General features: G+C 39.9%; 2 protein-coding genes across 2 annotated transcripts; one reads left to right on the plus strand and one right to left on the minus strand.

The window, feature by feature from the left end:
• The first annotated feature begins 292 nt into the window (after positions 1–292).
• Positions 293–1,036, plus strand: LOC127756492 (glutaredoxin-C1). The gene has a single exon (XM_052281837.1). The coding sequence runs from the start codon at positions 475–477 to the stop codon at positions 784–786; it is 312 nt and encodes a 103-aa protein (XP_052137797.1). The 5' UTR covers positions 293–474; the 3' UTR covers positions 787–1,036.
• A 3,589-nt stretch (positions 1,037–4,625) lies between these two features.
• Positions 4,626–13,302, minus strand: LOC127774446 (cullin-1). Its single transcript, XM_052300702.1, has 18 exons — positions 12,932–13,302; positions 12,737–12,836; positions 9,769–9,954; positions 9,609–9,656; positions 9,331–9,534; positions 9,170–9,247; positions 8,875–8,964; positions 8,709–8,789; positions 8,568–8,630; positions 8,285–8,320; positions 8,121–8,207; positions 7,889–8,038; positions 7,758–7,813; positions 7,380–7,662; positions 7,126–7,269; positions 6,834–7,052; positions 5,742–5,909; positions 4,626–5,372 (listed from the first exon to the last, which is right to left on the minus strand). The coding sequence occupies exons 1-18, from the start codon at positions 13,069–13,071 to the stop codon at positions 5,271–5,273; spliced, it is 2,235 nt and encodes a 744-aa protein (XP_052156662.1). The 5' UTR covers positions 13,072–13,302; the 3' UTR covers positions 4,626–5,270.
• Positions 13,303–14,779: the final 1,477 nt, after the last annotated feature.

Here is a 14,779-nt window from a genome sequence, read left to right on the forward strand (position 1 = left end):
TCTCTCTCTCTTCTGACTTAGCTTTGTCAAGAATGGAACTACTAAAAGTAAGAGGAGGGTCAAGGCCTTATCAACACCTCCAAGGACCATCTCGGCATCAGTTTGCTGCATCACCATTGTCATCCATATATTCCATATTCCACACTAAATCCATCGATCCGTGGTGTCGCGAGGAGCAAGCTTGCTTGGCCATACATTATCCGAACCTTCGTCTTTTTCCCGATCGGATTGCCGCAAAATCTCATGTCGTGCACGCACATTTTCCATGGCTATATAAGCAGGCAGGAGGCTGCTCACCTATGCACAACTCAAAGCAAAGCAAAGCACAACACAATCAAAGCCTCATACAAGAAGCTAGCTAGTACTCAAGCTAAATACCTAGCTAGCACTAGCAGGCCACCAGCTGCATTTTTCCAGAGGAAAAATCTCTCAGTTTAGCTTAATTAGCTCTTGGGAGAAGAAGGCAAGAAGAAAATGGACAGGGTGAACAGGCTGGCGGCGCAGCGGGCGGTGGTGATCTTCAGCATGAGCTCGTGCTGCATGTGCCACACCGTGACGCGCCTCTTCTGCGAGCTCGGGGTGAACCCGACGGTGGTGGAGCTCGACGAGGACCCGAGGGGGAAGGAGATGGAGAAGGCGCTGGCGAGGCTCCTCGGCCGCAGCCCCGCCGTGCCGGCGGTGTTCATCGGCGGGAGGCTCGTCGGCTCCACCGACAAGGTCATGTCGCTGCACCTCAGCGGCAACCTTGTCCCGCTGCTTCGCAATGCGGGTGCCCTCTGGGTGTAGCACCAAACTACCTACCGGCAACTGGTTCTTGATTTGGACTGATACAGTGGTGCAGAATAATTTTATACGGGTACTTTGGTTTGTATCAGGCAGGTCAGGCATATCTAAGGGAAAATAAATAGTACGTGCAGGCCTTTTTTGCACTGCAATACTAGTAAATCTATAGAGAGTGGGAATTAAGTGTGTCATGTCAGCCGCTTGTAAGGCTCTTTTGAGATGTAATAATGACACATATCCGTTTAATGGAGTATACCTCTTTTGTCGATCGTTGGTCTTTTCGTCTGTGTGATTTTTGTAAACAGCTATCTAATCCAGGGTTTTCACTTTCGGTTTGCATCAAACTTTTGGAGTTTTGGTGCAACTGAAATTTCCAAAAAAAAATTGGGAAATTTTGAACTTTTTGTCCGAAATTATTTGAAAATTTTACCAATTTTTGACTGAATTTGAATACATTTTGATCAAATTCACAAAAGTTTGGAAAAAAAATTAGGGCGCAAATTTTGCTTTCCGGAAGGGGGAAAATTTCAAAAATTTTAAACCGAAATTGAAATCCCTAATCTACTCTAGCACAAACACATATATATGCTTAATTAGGAAAACCATCTCCAAACTGGTAGGACGATTGGTTAGGGACTTGGGGTATACCTCTTGGGATGTAGATCGAGAAGCTATAATACAGCGTCTTCAAACTCGCATTAGTTCACTCTACATGCTGAGTGGACCCACATTCACATAATCACATAGCAACCCGCTTATATTTCCGTTTTCGTTTCGTGTAAAATGGTTAATCTAGTGATACTGTCTTTGGAGTGAACTGGATATTTAAGCAGTCTCAAACCTATGAAGACTCTCCATATAGGACTATTACCACTAAATGAACACTTGGACCTTACAGGTCTAAACCAAAATAAGAACACTCATGAGCTGAATCAGACTAAACGGGTTAGAGTATTATAGAACAATATATTTTTTGGACAGTGGTTTGGGACGAGAGGAGATTGAAAAAGGCTAGGTGTGTTGCAGCATGGACACTAGAGAGCTCAAGCCATGGTTGCACGAGAAGAAACGCAGTCAGAAATCTAGGGCCACGTTTGTTAGCTGGGCTAGATGATTGGCCCATTAACAATAACCCTACTAACTTCCTCTCATTCCTTCCAAATAACTCGAAAGTTTTCATCCACTACCGTCACCGCCATCCATCGCACAATCGTCCCTTCCCACCACATCACCAGTACATCGTTGCACCAGGTAACACCATGGATGATATCCTATACCAAGTAGCGACCCGTCGATCCCTGAGACTCCCTTCCCCCTATCAAAATTCAGCGGGACTATTCTGAAGGCCGTAATCATGGAATAATTTTGAACAAGCAAAAAAAAGGCGAGGAATGTGATCTCCTGGTCAAAAAAGATTATCCAAGTCTACCAAGCTTATGAACCTAAGTTAAAATCCATCCCACGTAATTGGTGCTTTATTTTATGCCGATAGACATCTTGCTTCATGTTTGTAGAGAATATACCAGCAATCCAAAGCTAAGTCTGAAACCCTGGAAAGACTTGTGCCTCATCTTGATACTTTGGAGTCGGTCAGGAAAGTACTTAGGCCCCTTTTGAAACAAAGGAAAAACATAGGAATTTCAAAGGGCTTATACCATGTGGAAAATAATCCTATGAGACCCTTTGAAATAAAGGATTTATTTCTACCAATTCCTTTGACATTCCTATGGAATGGACTATTGTAGAGAAATTTTAGAGAAAAATTAGCATGAGGTCTTACCTCATGTTTTCTTCTTCCTGGGTCTTGAATTCCTATGTTTTTCATGTGTAACTATCAAACGGTAGTTTTGAAACTTTCTTGTGTTTTCAAATCTCATAGGAATCCAATAAACATGACATTCTATTCCTACATTTTTTTCTATTCCCGTGTTTTGACAATCCTGCATTTCAAATGGGCCCTTAAAGAAGCTAAAGAAGCCGCCAAAGCTAGAGAGCATCAGTTGAGGGATGAGATCGACCAGCTTCAGGATATAAACTTGGAATACCGTGGATTAGTCAAAGGTAAGCAAGCAATCTCAAAAACTTCCAGCTTCAGGATATAAACTTAGAATACCATGGATTAGTCAAAGGTAAGCTAGCAATCTCAAAAACTTCTAGCAAACTATGTCTCCTGAAGTTAAATAGGTCCAAAAGACAAAATTGTTATCTACTAAAAACCAAAGGGAATAGTATTTGAGACTGCTTTGAGTTTTAACAAGTTCCTTTTTTGGGGAAAAGGACTTCATTAAATCACATGGGACAAATTACAGTCATTTTCAATCAACCAAGAAACAGGATTCGACTCAAATCCAGTCCAGAAGCCTGAGTAATCGTCCCTTCTAGCTTTGTTTGCTAATTCATGGCTAATCAAATTTTGTTCCTGCTAGATCTTCATAATGGAAGTCGTCCTTTCTCCTAATCGAAGCCATCTTGCTTCTCTGACTAGAAACGCCAGGGTTGAGCAGTCCTCCTCCTTATCAGTGAGTAGATGCACAACTGAGATGCAGTCCGTTTCAATTGCAACCGGCAGCAGTGTCCATTGCAGTGCTAACTCCTGATCGAAGCCATCTTGCTTCTCTGACTAGAAACGCCAGGGTTGAGCAGTCCTCCTCCTTATCAGTGAGTAGATGCACAACTGAGATGCAGTCCGTTTCAATTGCAACCGGCAGCAGTGTCCATTGCAGTGCTAACCGAAGGCCCTCCACACAGGCGGCAAGTTCAGTCTCTAATGCTGAAGAGCAATTTGCAAGTGACTTGCACATCGTAAAGAGGGTTTCACCATTGTAGTCCCAAAGAATTGCACCGATCCTAGCACTACCATCGGACTCAAGGAAGGAGTCATCGATGTTTAGTTTTGCCCATCCTGAGGGAGGTTGTTTCCAGCATTCTTTTGGCTTATCATCCTTTTGCGTCCGGCAAATTGTGTCGCCCTGGATCTGCTTCCCCTTCACCAAGTCACTCCTTTGGCCATTCTTTATCATCAGCAAGGATTGGACATAGCTTTCCAAGAACCTTTTCGATGCACTTATGGGTGTTGGTCTTTTTATCGTGCATTATCTCATTATGAATGTACCAAGCAATCTCAAAACTTCTAGCAAACCCTGTCTCCTGAAGTTAAATAGGTCCAAAAGACAAAACTGTTATCTACTAAAAACCAAAGGGAGTAGTATTTGAGACTGCTTTGAGTTTTAACAAATTTATAATGGCTTGTGAATGAATTATGATGTTACTTTTAAAAACGTGCAAATTTACACTGCCATAGATCCAATTAACCAGGTATTATTTATATAATTTAATTCATTCATATGTACCATTGAATAATAATCATAGATCATTATGATATTCAGCACAATCTAGAACAATCCCTAGAGCGCCAATGTATCCCAAGGAAATATGGTACTAGCTGCTATTAACCGTTCATATTAACCATTCATCTTTTGTTTCTACGCATGTGTTTGGTTTGGAGGTGAGTTTGATTCATCCTTCTTTTTTGGATGGGATAGTCCTAGTTTTCAAAAGATGGCACACATGTTAGGGAGATAAAAAAAATAGATTGGATTTGTCCATCAATTTTCAAGAGACCAACCCGGATGAGGAGAATATTTCCTTTTAGAGATCATCCCACCTCACATATTCCTAAACCAAACACTAGAAAATGGGTTCGACCCAACACGATCAATTACATCCCTTAACTAAACGCTTGCTAAGGGAAGCATGAGTGGAACCTTGAGAACCCTGTTATATTGCTCGGGTCATGTTGCATCACATATTTCACATTAAATAGCACTGTAGCTCTGCTTGCATTCAGGAAAAAGAAATGCATTTATAATAGGGCCTTATTTGTGAAATAAGGGATCTAATAACACTTTATTGGGGGTCACGGCTTAATCAACATTTTATGCCAAAAAAAAAAGTACCGAAAACTTGCAAAATTACAAGCACAAATAGTACTTAACAAAGTAGCTCAACTTGTACAATAAACCACGATATGTGGGGCGAAGCAATGCACCATTATCATTAGTGCTTCCAGCATATCTACGACATCATACACAATAAATATTACAGCAGAGATGGCCATCTTACTGCTTTGTGACTTGAGAGTAGGGCACGGTTGGATCGCCAACTCATAGTATCCCTCCATTTATCTAGATTCTAGACAACATATTGAAAACCAACAAAACTATAAGATATGCAGAAAAGTAACAAATAAGGCATCACCTAGTATAAGATTACAACATTTAGGAGAACCTTGCGAAGTCCCAGCAGCAAATCTTTGTTCTGGCGGACTCTGCTGAGATTTTGACAGACCAACCATTGCCTGAAAACTCAAAGCAGCCAGTGGTGTTGTACCACAAGACGACTTTTATCATTTTCCCATTCGTAAATGCAGCACCGCAGGGCACAGAAGTCAGGCTCCGGCAAGTATCCGTCCACCAGCAGAAAACCCATCAAGCCAAGTATCTGTACACATTTGGGTTGTCTTTATCCCTCTCCAAGTAATCCCTTGTGATAAGATCCTCAATCCGCTTCTTTATTGCCTTGAAGTCAGGCTGCAACGGGAAAGAGAAAAAAACTTGTGATGGTGAAGACATCAAAGGAGTTTCGAGCAAACAAGTGCTTTAAGCATTTCCCAAATGTCAGATTCATTATATTTAATAATTACAGTATATTTCAGAATAGGGAAACACCAACAAGATGGTGGTCCATGTCTAACTGAACAAAACGGTGCTAGCCCATCAAGGCAATCAACAAACTCTACATCAACAAAGTACAATTAATGAGTTGTACCAAGAATTTCGTAGGAACACCATGACCTTAAAAGAACATAAAGGATTGAGCCCAGCACTTACATAAATGGAGTGTGTTTAAAATGCTTTCACTAACAAGTGCAATCACTTTCTTGAAGAAATAACTCGTACCTTAAACATGCGGCCAAGCTGCTCCACACATTCCATCACAAGTTGCTGATGACCCAATACTTTGCGACTCTTCATAATACGCACAATTGATGCATCAATTGCGTATCTGCGATCCTTATCAACATCTTCAACTACTTTCTTCTTCTCATCAACTGGAGGAAGAGGTATCTAAAAACAGCACAGACACAGATAATACATTGAACCAGAGAAATCAGAAAAGTACAAGCATAATTGATTATGCAACATCAGAAGTTCACGCTTTCATATTATACCACTGAATATGGGTTCACTTTATTGCCGTCAGAAGATCTCACTGTTGCATTTTCTTTACCACTCTATACATATTCCTTAGTACTCCCTCCATCCCAAATTATAAGGCCTATATTTTTTTTACATGGTCTTCAATGACATACTTTGACCATTAATTTATACCATGTTATGTTTCCAACAAATATGAAATTAGCATCACATGGAAGTACTTTAAAATATGAATCTAGTGATATAACATGCATAATATTTAGCATATATATGGTTAGTATGATTATTAGTAAAAAAATTACCAAGTTTGATTTTCCTTAAAAAGAGGGCGCCCTATAATTTGGGACGGAGGGAGTATTTTTTCATTTTTCTTTAACTTTATCCAGAACTGAGGACGCAAAACCCATCATCCTTAGCATGCACCCATATTGGCTAGCGACCACTTACTGGCACCTGCCAATGATGCCTTTGCCAGCACTGCCACATTGTACATCTTACATTGCCATAGTTTCCATTCTCTTTTGTTGGTGTGCAGCTTGCTTGTGTACAATTTAATGGCTGAGCATATTGAGACTAATTCAAGCCTGTGTGTTGGCTTCTTGGTTGGGTAGCCAACCTTGCTGTCTGCTCGGATGAGGCCACATGATCAAAGATAACAACAGGTGGTCTCAGCATCATTGAATTGGTTAAAAGATGCAACGGTGTGACCTTGGTAATAAAATGAACCCAAAAATTTGAGGGGTATAAAACTAAAAATACGAACTTCCAAAGCTACATAACCAATGTTGCCAGAAGTAAATTATCAAACCTATAAAACAAATAAATTGAAGATACCTTTAATCTTCGCAGCTTGTCAGTAAACTTTGAGTTGAACTCGAAGACATCATTTGGTGAAATAGATCTATTATTTGGTTCTTTGCTAAGAATCTTGTATTTTGCACAAGAGAGAGAATGGAGCAATCGAACAACATCATCATCTGAGAGATTTAACTGTGTCACAATCTCAGAATAGCTGAGTCTATCAACTCCATTAAACAGCAGCAGCAATGCAGCCTACCAACAAAAGTGAAAGGCATTTCAGAAGTCATAATACAAGAGGGAAGTGGATAATGTGTTTTCGAACTACCTGATAAGTTGTAACAATGAGCTCAATAGTTTTGGCCTCAAATTTAGCATTAATATTACAGGTTCCCAGTGAATAAATCCAGGTAAGCTTCCTGTGTTTTGTTCTTGTTTGGTAAAACTCCTTGAAAACCTCTACACATTTCACCTAAAAATAAAAAATTAAAACAATCACTGTGTGTAGAGCAGAATGTCAACCACAAATTTTATGCAAATAAGGCAAACTCCGACTTTTTAAAAGCCTCAAGGCAAACTTACCATTTCTGCAGGTAGATTTATATCAAAAGATTTGTAACTTGGCCAAAATCCTGTTGTGAGGACAGTAACAGCTAAGGCTATTCCAGGATTCAACTCTGAGTGTGTGCTTATGAACTCTTCAAATTTAGCCTGGTGATCTCTTGCCACAGTGAGATCAGTAACCATGCCCTCCATTTTGGAAGTGAACTGCCCTCCACACTGTTGCTTTAGCTTGGTAAGGATGCTTCTCTCATGTTCATCATTAGCACTCTTGTCAAAAAGCAATCTCCTTGCAAGCTTCTTTCTGCAAATTTAGCCCCAGAGGTTAACAACTGAATGAATCCATGTGCAAGAATTTAAAGACAAAAAGAATAAGCATGCAAGATAATAACAACTTACCTATAGAACTCAGCAAACAAGTCCTTGTCACTGATGTAGGCAAGTAACCTTACAACCTGGTAATCACCCATTCAAGATTAGGACTTACTAGTGACACTAATAGATCAAACATAACAAATTGATGGCTGTACCTTCTCAAGGGTATCTTCAATTGCTTCATCACTAAGCTTTTCACTACCGCCTTTCTTTAAGATATTGTCGCAGAAGGTAGCTAGTAATTCAGCGCTTGAACTGCCAGAAACACCTTTGTTGCAAAAAACTTCAAAAGCCTCCTTAAGTGCCTGCATAAATAGGATACAGAACATGATCCAATATTTTGATATCATTATGAAAATAATGGTGTGAGCATATCATATAGCAAACCTTATGGAAGAGAGTGTGCCCCTGGAAACAATCCGTAACATAAGCTACATACTTGTCATGAAGCTCAATGATTTTCCGGACAAAAACCTAAGATAACAAACAGTGAGTAATTGAAACAAGTGTAGAGCCACGAAAGAATATATAAAAAGTCATTGAAACAAAACCTGTTCCTGTAAACCAACTATCTCCTTCTTCTCTGGCTGCAGTATAACAAAGAAAAAGCAAAATTACTTCAAGTGCAAATCCAAAGTGATTGGCGGAGTGCAGAGCTATATGTACAGATCAGCAGAGTAAATATCACTACATATGTTACCAGCAAGAGTTGAGTACAAAGTCTAGCTAATTGATTAAATATCCTAACCAATTGATACCACCCCAAGTACACGATAAGATGAATGTACTAAGAAAACATTAATACAAACAAAAGTTAATATATAGACTGTGCACCTTCTTATTACTAGCAGCATCTTCGGCTTGCTTCACTAAGGCAGTGCCCTCATTAGTAACATGCTACACAGAAGCAACATTCCATTACATCATCAAAATAGATTTAAGAAATAAAGCATTCTCTTCTGAAAAACAAAATACCTGCTTAAATATTTGAGAAACAGGTTCTAAACCACGAGTTATTCTGGAAAAGAGCCTGTACATTCTAGAGAGATCATCAACCTGGAGTAAAACAGAAGATGCTATGTTAGCAGACTTCATTTGTTCCTGATAAACTGTTGAGAGACGTGGAGCTTCTCCAAGAAACCTTGTCATCACGAAGCAATGCATGGCATCCAGAATTCTCCTTCTCCAGGAGCTGACTTGCGTATTGAGTTAGCAACTCATGTTGCACTTTCTGTGAAAATCATGTCATACCGGAGAAAGTGAATTATACATAATGCTCTATCAGGAAAAGAAATATTCTGATTTCTGAATATACAATTATAAATTATATATGGCCATGTGGTGTGTATGCACTTAGCAAACATAGATTAAATATCAAAAAGTATGCTCTAAAATGTGGACTGTGGAGTAGAAGCAACAGCAGACAATTCACTAACCTCCAACAACTTCTGTTCACTACTGGAGTGCAAATAATGAGCAACTCGCTCTTTCTCCCTTTTCAGACACTCCTCTGCCTATGAAACAAACAACCATTAGAAAAAATATATATTATGCTTACCTACAGATAGGAATGTTCATGAAACATTCTTGAGAATACCTTTAACATGTAATCTGGACAAGAGTCCTCAAGAATCCAGGTCTGGGCTTTTATAGAGTAATAGTCTGCAGTATCTTTGAGCAAGAAATCTTCAAAATCATTTTCATAGTAGTCCATGCTAGTCAAGCCAATCTCAACAAATATATCCAGAACATTCTTTAACAGGGCCCTATCAATTTGTTCACCCTCACGTTCTTGATCTATCTGTTCGTGAAAGTATGTCTATCACCAGCCATACACAATAAAAAAAGATAGCATCACAAGATACAATGACTCACCAAGGATATCACCGCACTTTTTACTTTTCCTTTGATCTCTTGATATACCTGTTACAATAAATAAAACTGATTAAATTCTAGATATAGTCATCAAGCAAAGAAATGCAAGTTGTATTGCATAAAAAACGAGAATCATGAGTAATCATGCAAGTAGTGTTACCAAATCCCGGAAACAACTAAGCCCAACTTCACTTAGTTGTGGTAGGGACCTCCTTGAAATAAAGTACCGATCAAGATAATAGAAGAAGCGTGATAGCCACCGAACCATCACTTTATGGTTTGACCACCGTTTTACTAGCTCTCTCAGCATAAACTCATCATGTTTCTCTCTTAATGAAGGTAAGACCTACAAAATATTGAAACCAAATAATGGACTTATCTTCCAAAAGAAGTGAACAATACAAAAGAAGATCTGAGATAGGCAACATGCAAATGATGAAGAGTAATTAAACTTCATTGAATTTGTAGTGCATGATAATTAGCTAAAACTACTAATGAACTATATCATAATGGAAGAGGGTCCTCTAACTTTGAGTTATTGACATGTGGGACCGCTGAGTAGAGGGCGCACATGTCAGTGACCACGTTATAGAGAAGTAAGTCAGATGATCTCAATCCTATCATAATAGGATGGAAAAAGTCTGTTTTCATCTCTCAACACTTCACACGTTTTAATTTCATCCCTCAACTACAAAACCAGATAAAAGCTGCCCATCAACTCTCAAAACCAAACAAAACTTATCCCACTGCCCTATCCTATAGTGATTTTGACTCAGCAGGTGGGGCCCACCTGTCCTAGAGAGATGGACTGGAGAATGGTGAATCTTACACAATCAGCCATGATACTCTGTGACAAATGGGCCCCACTATCTATTTCGGTCCAAACAATCACCAAACATGGTGGAGGGGCAACTTTTACCCGGTTTTCAGAATTGTGGGAGTGGGACATATTTTACCCTGTTTTGCAATTGAGGTACAAAACTAAACTGAGTCAAAAATTGAGGGACGAGAAATAGACTTTCTCCAAATAGGAAGGGAAACAGGACAGGGAGCAACTAAGCTCAGGACTTCATATACAGATCCTCAATATGGCGGGGAACCAGGGTCCCGAGCATAGAATCGTATGCATTGCAATATCTAGTTATAGAAAATGTTGTATCAATTATATGATCAACCATATATTTGAGATATACTTAACTTATCAACAACAAATAGCAATTAGCATATTTACATATTTAATACAAGTCGCTGCACACTAAATAGCAATGAACACATACATAGCAATGAACACATACATCCTAGAAACATATGCATATCTATATGCCAGGATGATAGTATAAAGGTGCTGTTGATGCAAAGGGAAAAGGAAAACGATATTTCAAATGGAATGGATGTAGTATGGACAGATTTCGGCAGCAGCAACTGTTCCAGCATCACTAAATCAAGTAATCAATGCTTAGCAAGCAAGCTATGACCTCGAAAAACTTAGACCTCGAAAAACAAAGTTAACATATTAGACAATAGACGCGGCACAATTCAGAACATTGAAAAGCATTTTTTCTGGTGAATTACATGAGGACTTGAGGAGCACTTTGCTCAGCATTAAAATGATCCAATGCAAAATGAGTGAGGGAGAGTGTAATAGATATGCATATGGTCATTATGTAAATTCTCTCAGATATGAAAGATGTGACATTAAACCATAAACAGTTAAATCACAATATCTTCAAAGTTTTTATGACACATCATGCAATCAACAGGCAACAAAATCAAAGATTAGCTTTGAACAAAAATGGAATAAACTGCATTTTGCACCAGGTAAAGCACGGTAAGCACCATATTTCACTTTGCATGAGGTGTGGCACACATTTCGCACCAGATTACATCATCGAACTAATATATATCCCAAGAAATGCCATAAGACCTAAATGAAACTTTGTCAAACATGGTCAAGATTCATCAATTTTCATAAGGCTTCGCTCAAATTTCATGAGGTTTTCCTCCGATTTCATGATGCAACCTGGTGCAAGGTACATTTACTAAAGAAATTGATCCTTTTGTGGATAATAATTTATTGGGAAAGAAGTAAAGGTCAATACAAGGGAGGATAAAGAAACAACAGTAATATGCATCCAGGCACCTAGCATTCTACCCACAGTGGTTGCTCAATTGATCCTACAATCACAATTCATAGTTGAAAAGAACATATGCCTTGCAAATTCAGTATTTCTCAAAACTTCTCATGTCGATTTGGTGCCCAAACAGAAAGTGATTACACAATAAAGTGTGGTTGCACAGTACATGCTGCCATGATGAAAAGGGACAAAATCATGAAAGAACAATCATTTCAACATAAAGGGATTCCAATTCAGAAAACAAGACTCAATATGATGCTATTCTGTTGAACCTTTTAAGCTTTCAGTAAAGCAGGGCATGAGCCTTTTCGGTAAAAATGATGCTAAGCTGCTCTGGGTAACAACAAATCGAAATGTGCTGAAGAAAATCATCCCAAATTGAATAATCAATGCTCTCTAAGTAAATCGCGAAGTTTATATAAATGCACAGGCAGTGCATTGGAGTACTTCTGTAGTGATGATGTTAGTAGCCTACTTCCAGCAAGATCAAATCCAAATGCACTGAATAAAATCATGCTAAATTAAGCAACTCATGCTCTCCAAGCAAATCAAAAAATTTGTATAGTGGAAACAGGCAGTCCAAACTAAAGTACTTTTAGCAGACAGCATCTAATAGCACAGTGACCAAATAATAAGCAAAACACAATAAGCTATATTCACAAAAACATGAAGTAATACTGCAGTACTTAGTGCGGTCCTCCTTAGTTAAGAAAGTACAATTATCTACCTATCAGAAGCAGCCAAAAAAATTATCTCCATTGCTCCAAAGTATCGACAATGATCAAAATTAGAGCAGCATCTTTCAGCATCGAATCTATCTTCTCTATGTTAACAGCTATAAACTCTCAATGCGTGTGCTATTAGTCCATTGGTACATACGACATGATGGGCATAATTTCAACGCTATCCCTAACCCATCTGCGTTAGAAAATTCAACACAGGAGCGCATTAATCGAGCTAGTCAATGAAGAGAGGAACCCAACAGCCGCTCACCATGGACGTGATGTACTCCTCGAAGGACTCGCGGTACTTCTCGTAGAGCTGCTGCGAGTAGTCGTGCGGCGGCTTCTGCGTGCACATGTTGTAAATTGTCCTGGAGCACGGAGACGAACCCTAAATCAGATCAGCGCGCGGGGAAAAAAAATCGAATAAATCGGGAGAGAAATCGAGGCGGGCGGGCACACGCACGTGTAGAGCATCATGTAGTCCTCGGAGCTGAACTGGGGCTCGGGCTTCCCCTCGAGGATGTTCTTCAGCTTGGTGATGCCCTTCTGCATGAACTCCCACCCCTGCTCCAGATCGATCGTCTTCCGCTCGTGGGTCGCCATCGCGGCCGCCGCCGCCGCCGAATCGGGGGAAGGGCGGCGCGACCCACCCCGCCGAGGATCCGCCGGGGAGCCCTAGCTTGGGGGGGCTCTTCGCTGTCGTGTACGTGGGAGGAGGGGAACGAGGTCGGTGGGTTCCCTCCCGCCGCACGCGAGGTGGACGGAGGCGAAGAGGGGAGGAGGAGGAGGGGGATGACGAAATGGGAAATGGGGCCTTTTTCTTTTCTTTTTCCTTTTTTTTTTGCTCCCTTTTCGCGGATAGGGTGGGGCGCGGCCGCGCGGGGTGGAAGTTTTGCTGTTGGGGCGGTCGTGTGATCGTGTCTCGTGTGGGAAACACGCCGGGGTAAAGGAACCAGATCTTTTTTATCTGTAATAATTGATTATTCTGAAATTAAATAATTGGTAAATTAGTGGTGCTATTCTATGAAAACTGGCCCATTTGTAAATTGGTAAATTATTATTCTCGGAATATCTGAAAAGTTTCTTTCGCATTTACTTAAAAGTTTTAATCACCTATCTACTCTACTCCTCTCTAGGCATTAATTGACCCTTTCAGATATAATAATGTGATATGTTGTTATAAATAAAGATTTTAATTGAAATAAATACAAGGAATAAGTCTACTCCACCCCTGAAGTATCGAGGTTGGTCTACATAACCCCTAGAAGTACAAAACCGGGTATTCTATCCCCTAAAGTATCAAAACTAGTTTAAATAACCCCTAGAGTGGTTTTATATGTGGTTTTGCTGTGCACGCGATGGCATGGCAATGGTTTTGGCCTTGTAACATGCTAAGCATTTTATTCACAAGTGAAAACGGATTGAGAATGATATATACTCCATTCAACCCATAATATGAGGCGCACAAGCATTTCAAGATTCAACTTCTAAAATATTTAACCAATAATTAGTATAATATGAATTAAATTTTATTTGTTGGGAATATTATCATTGGATTGACATTTGAATTTACTTTCATATGATTATAATTTTGTTGCTATAATAAGCCTTATAGTATATGAGAAATTATAAGCCAATCGTACTAAGTTTGATCATTTTTTATATTATAGGATAAAGGGAGTAATATTTTTTAGGCTTGCCGATCAGTGAGTGAAAAGCAATAGTTAGATCAACTTAGGTTTACTAGACTAATCTTTGTGTCATGCAAGCCAATACCGCTGCCACATAATCATTTATATGGCAAAACCACCAACAAAACTACTCTAGGGGTTATTTGAACCGGTTTTCATACTTCAAGGGGTAGAATATTCGGTTTCGTACTTTAGGGGGTTAAGTAGACCAACCCCAATACTTATAGGGGGTGAAGCAGACTTATTCCTAAATACAATGATGTAATCGGATCTTAAAAATTATACTCTCTTTAAAAGATCGGAATTGCTATATATCATTCGACAGAAATTTGGGGATGAAATCTTACATATTTTGGACCATTGGATCTGTGCCAAGATTTATGCATCGACTTCTTCTCCTCCAATTCCGGTGGACTCCCCTTCTTCCTCGGCGCCAGCGACACCCGTAACTTCAGCAAGGAGCATATCGGTTAGGGTTTGGAGTTAAGGGAGGGGGAAGAAGGGGTTTCCTCGGGGCTTAGAGGGAAGGCCGTGGGGTGGTGGGTGGTGCACATGGACAGGCGGCGAAGCGCCGGAGCCGCGGGATTGACAGCGGGCGGAGGGCCGGCATTGGTGGCGGG

Source organism: Oryza glaberrima, chromosome 1, assembly GCF_000147395.1.
Source record: "Oryza glaberrima chromosome 1, OglaRS2, whole genome shotgun sequence".
Classification (NCBI taxonomy): Eukaryota; Viridiplantae; Streptophyta; class Magnoliopsida; order Poales; family Poaceae; genus Oryza; species Oryza glaberrima.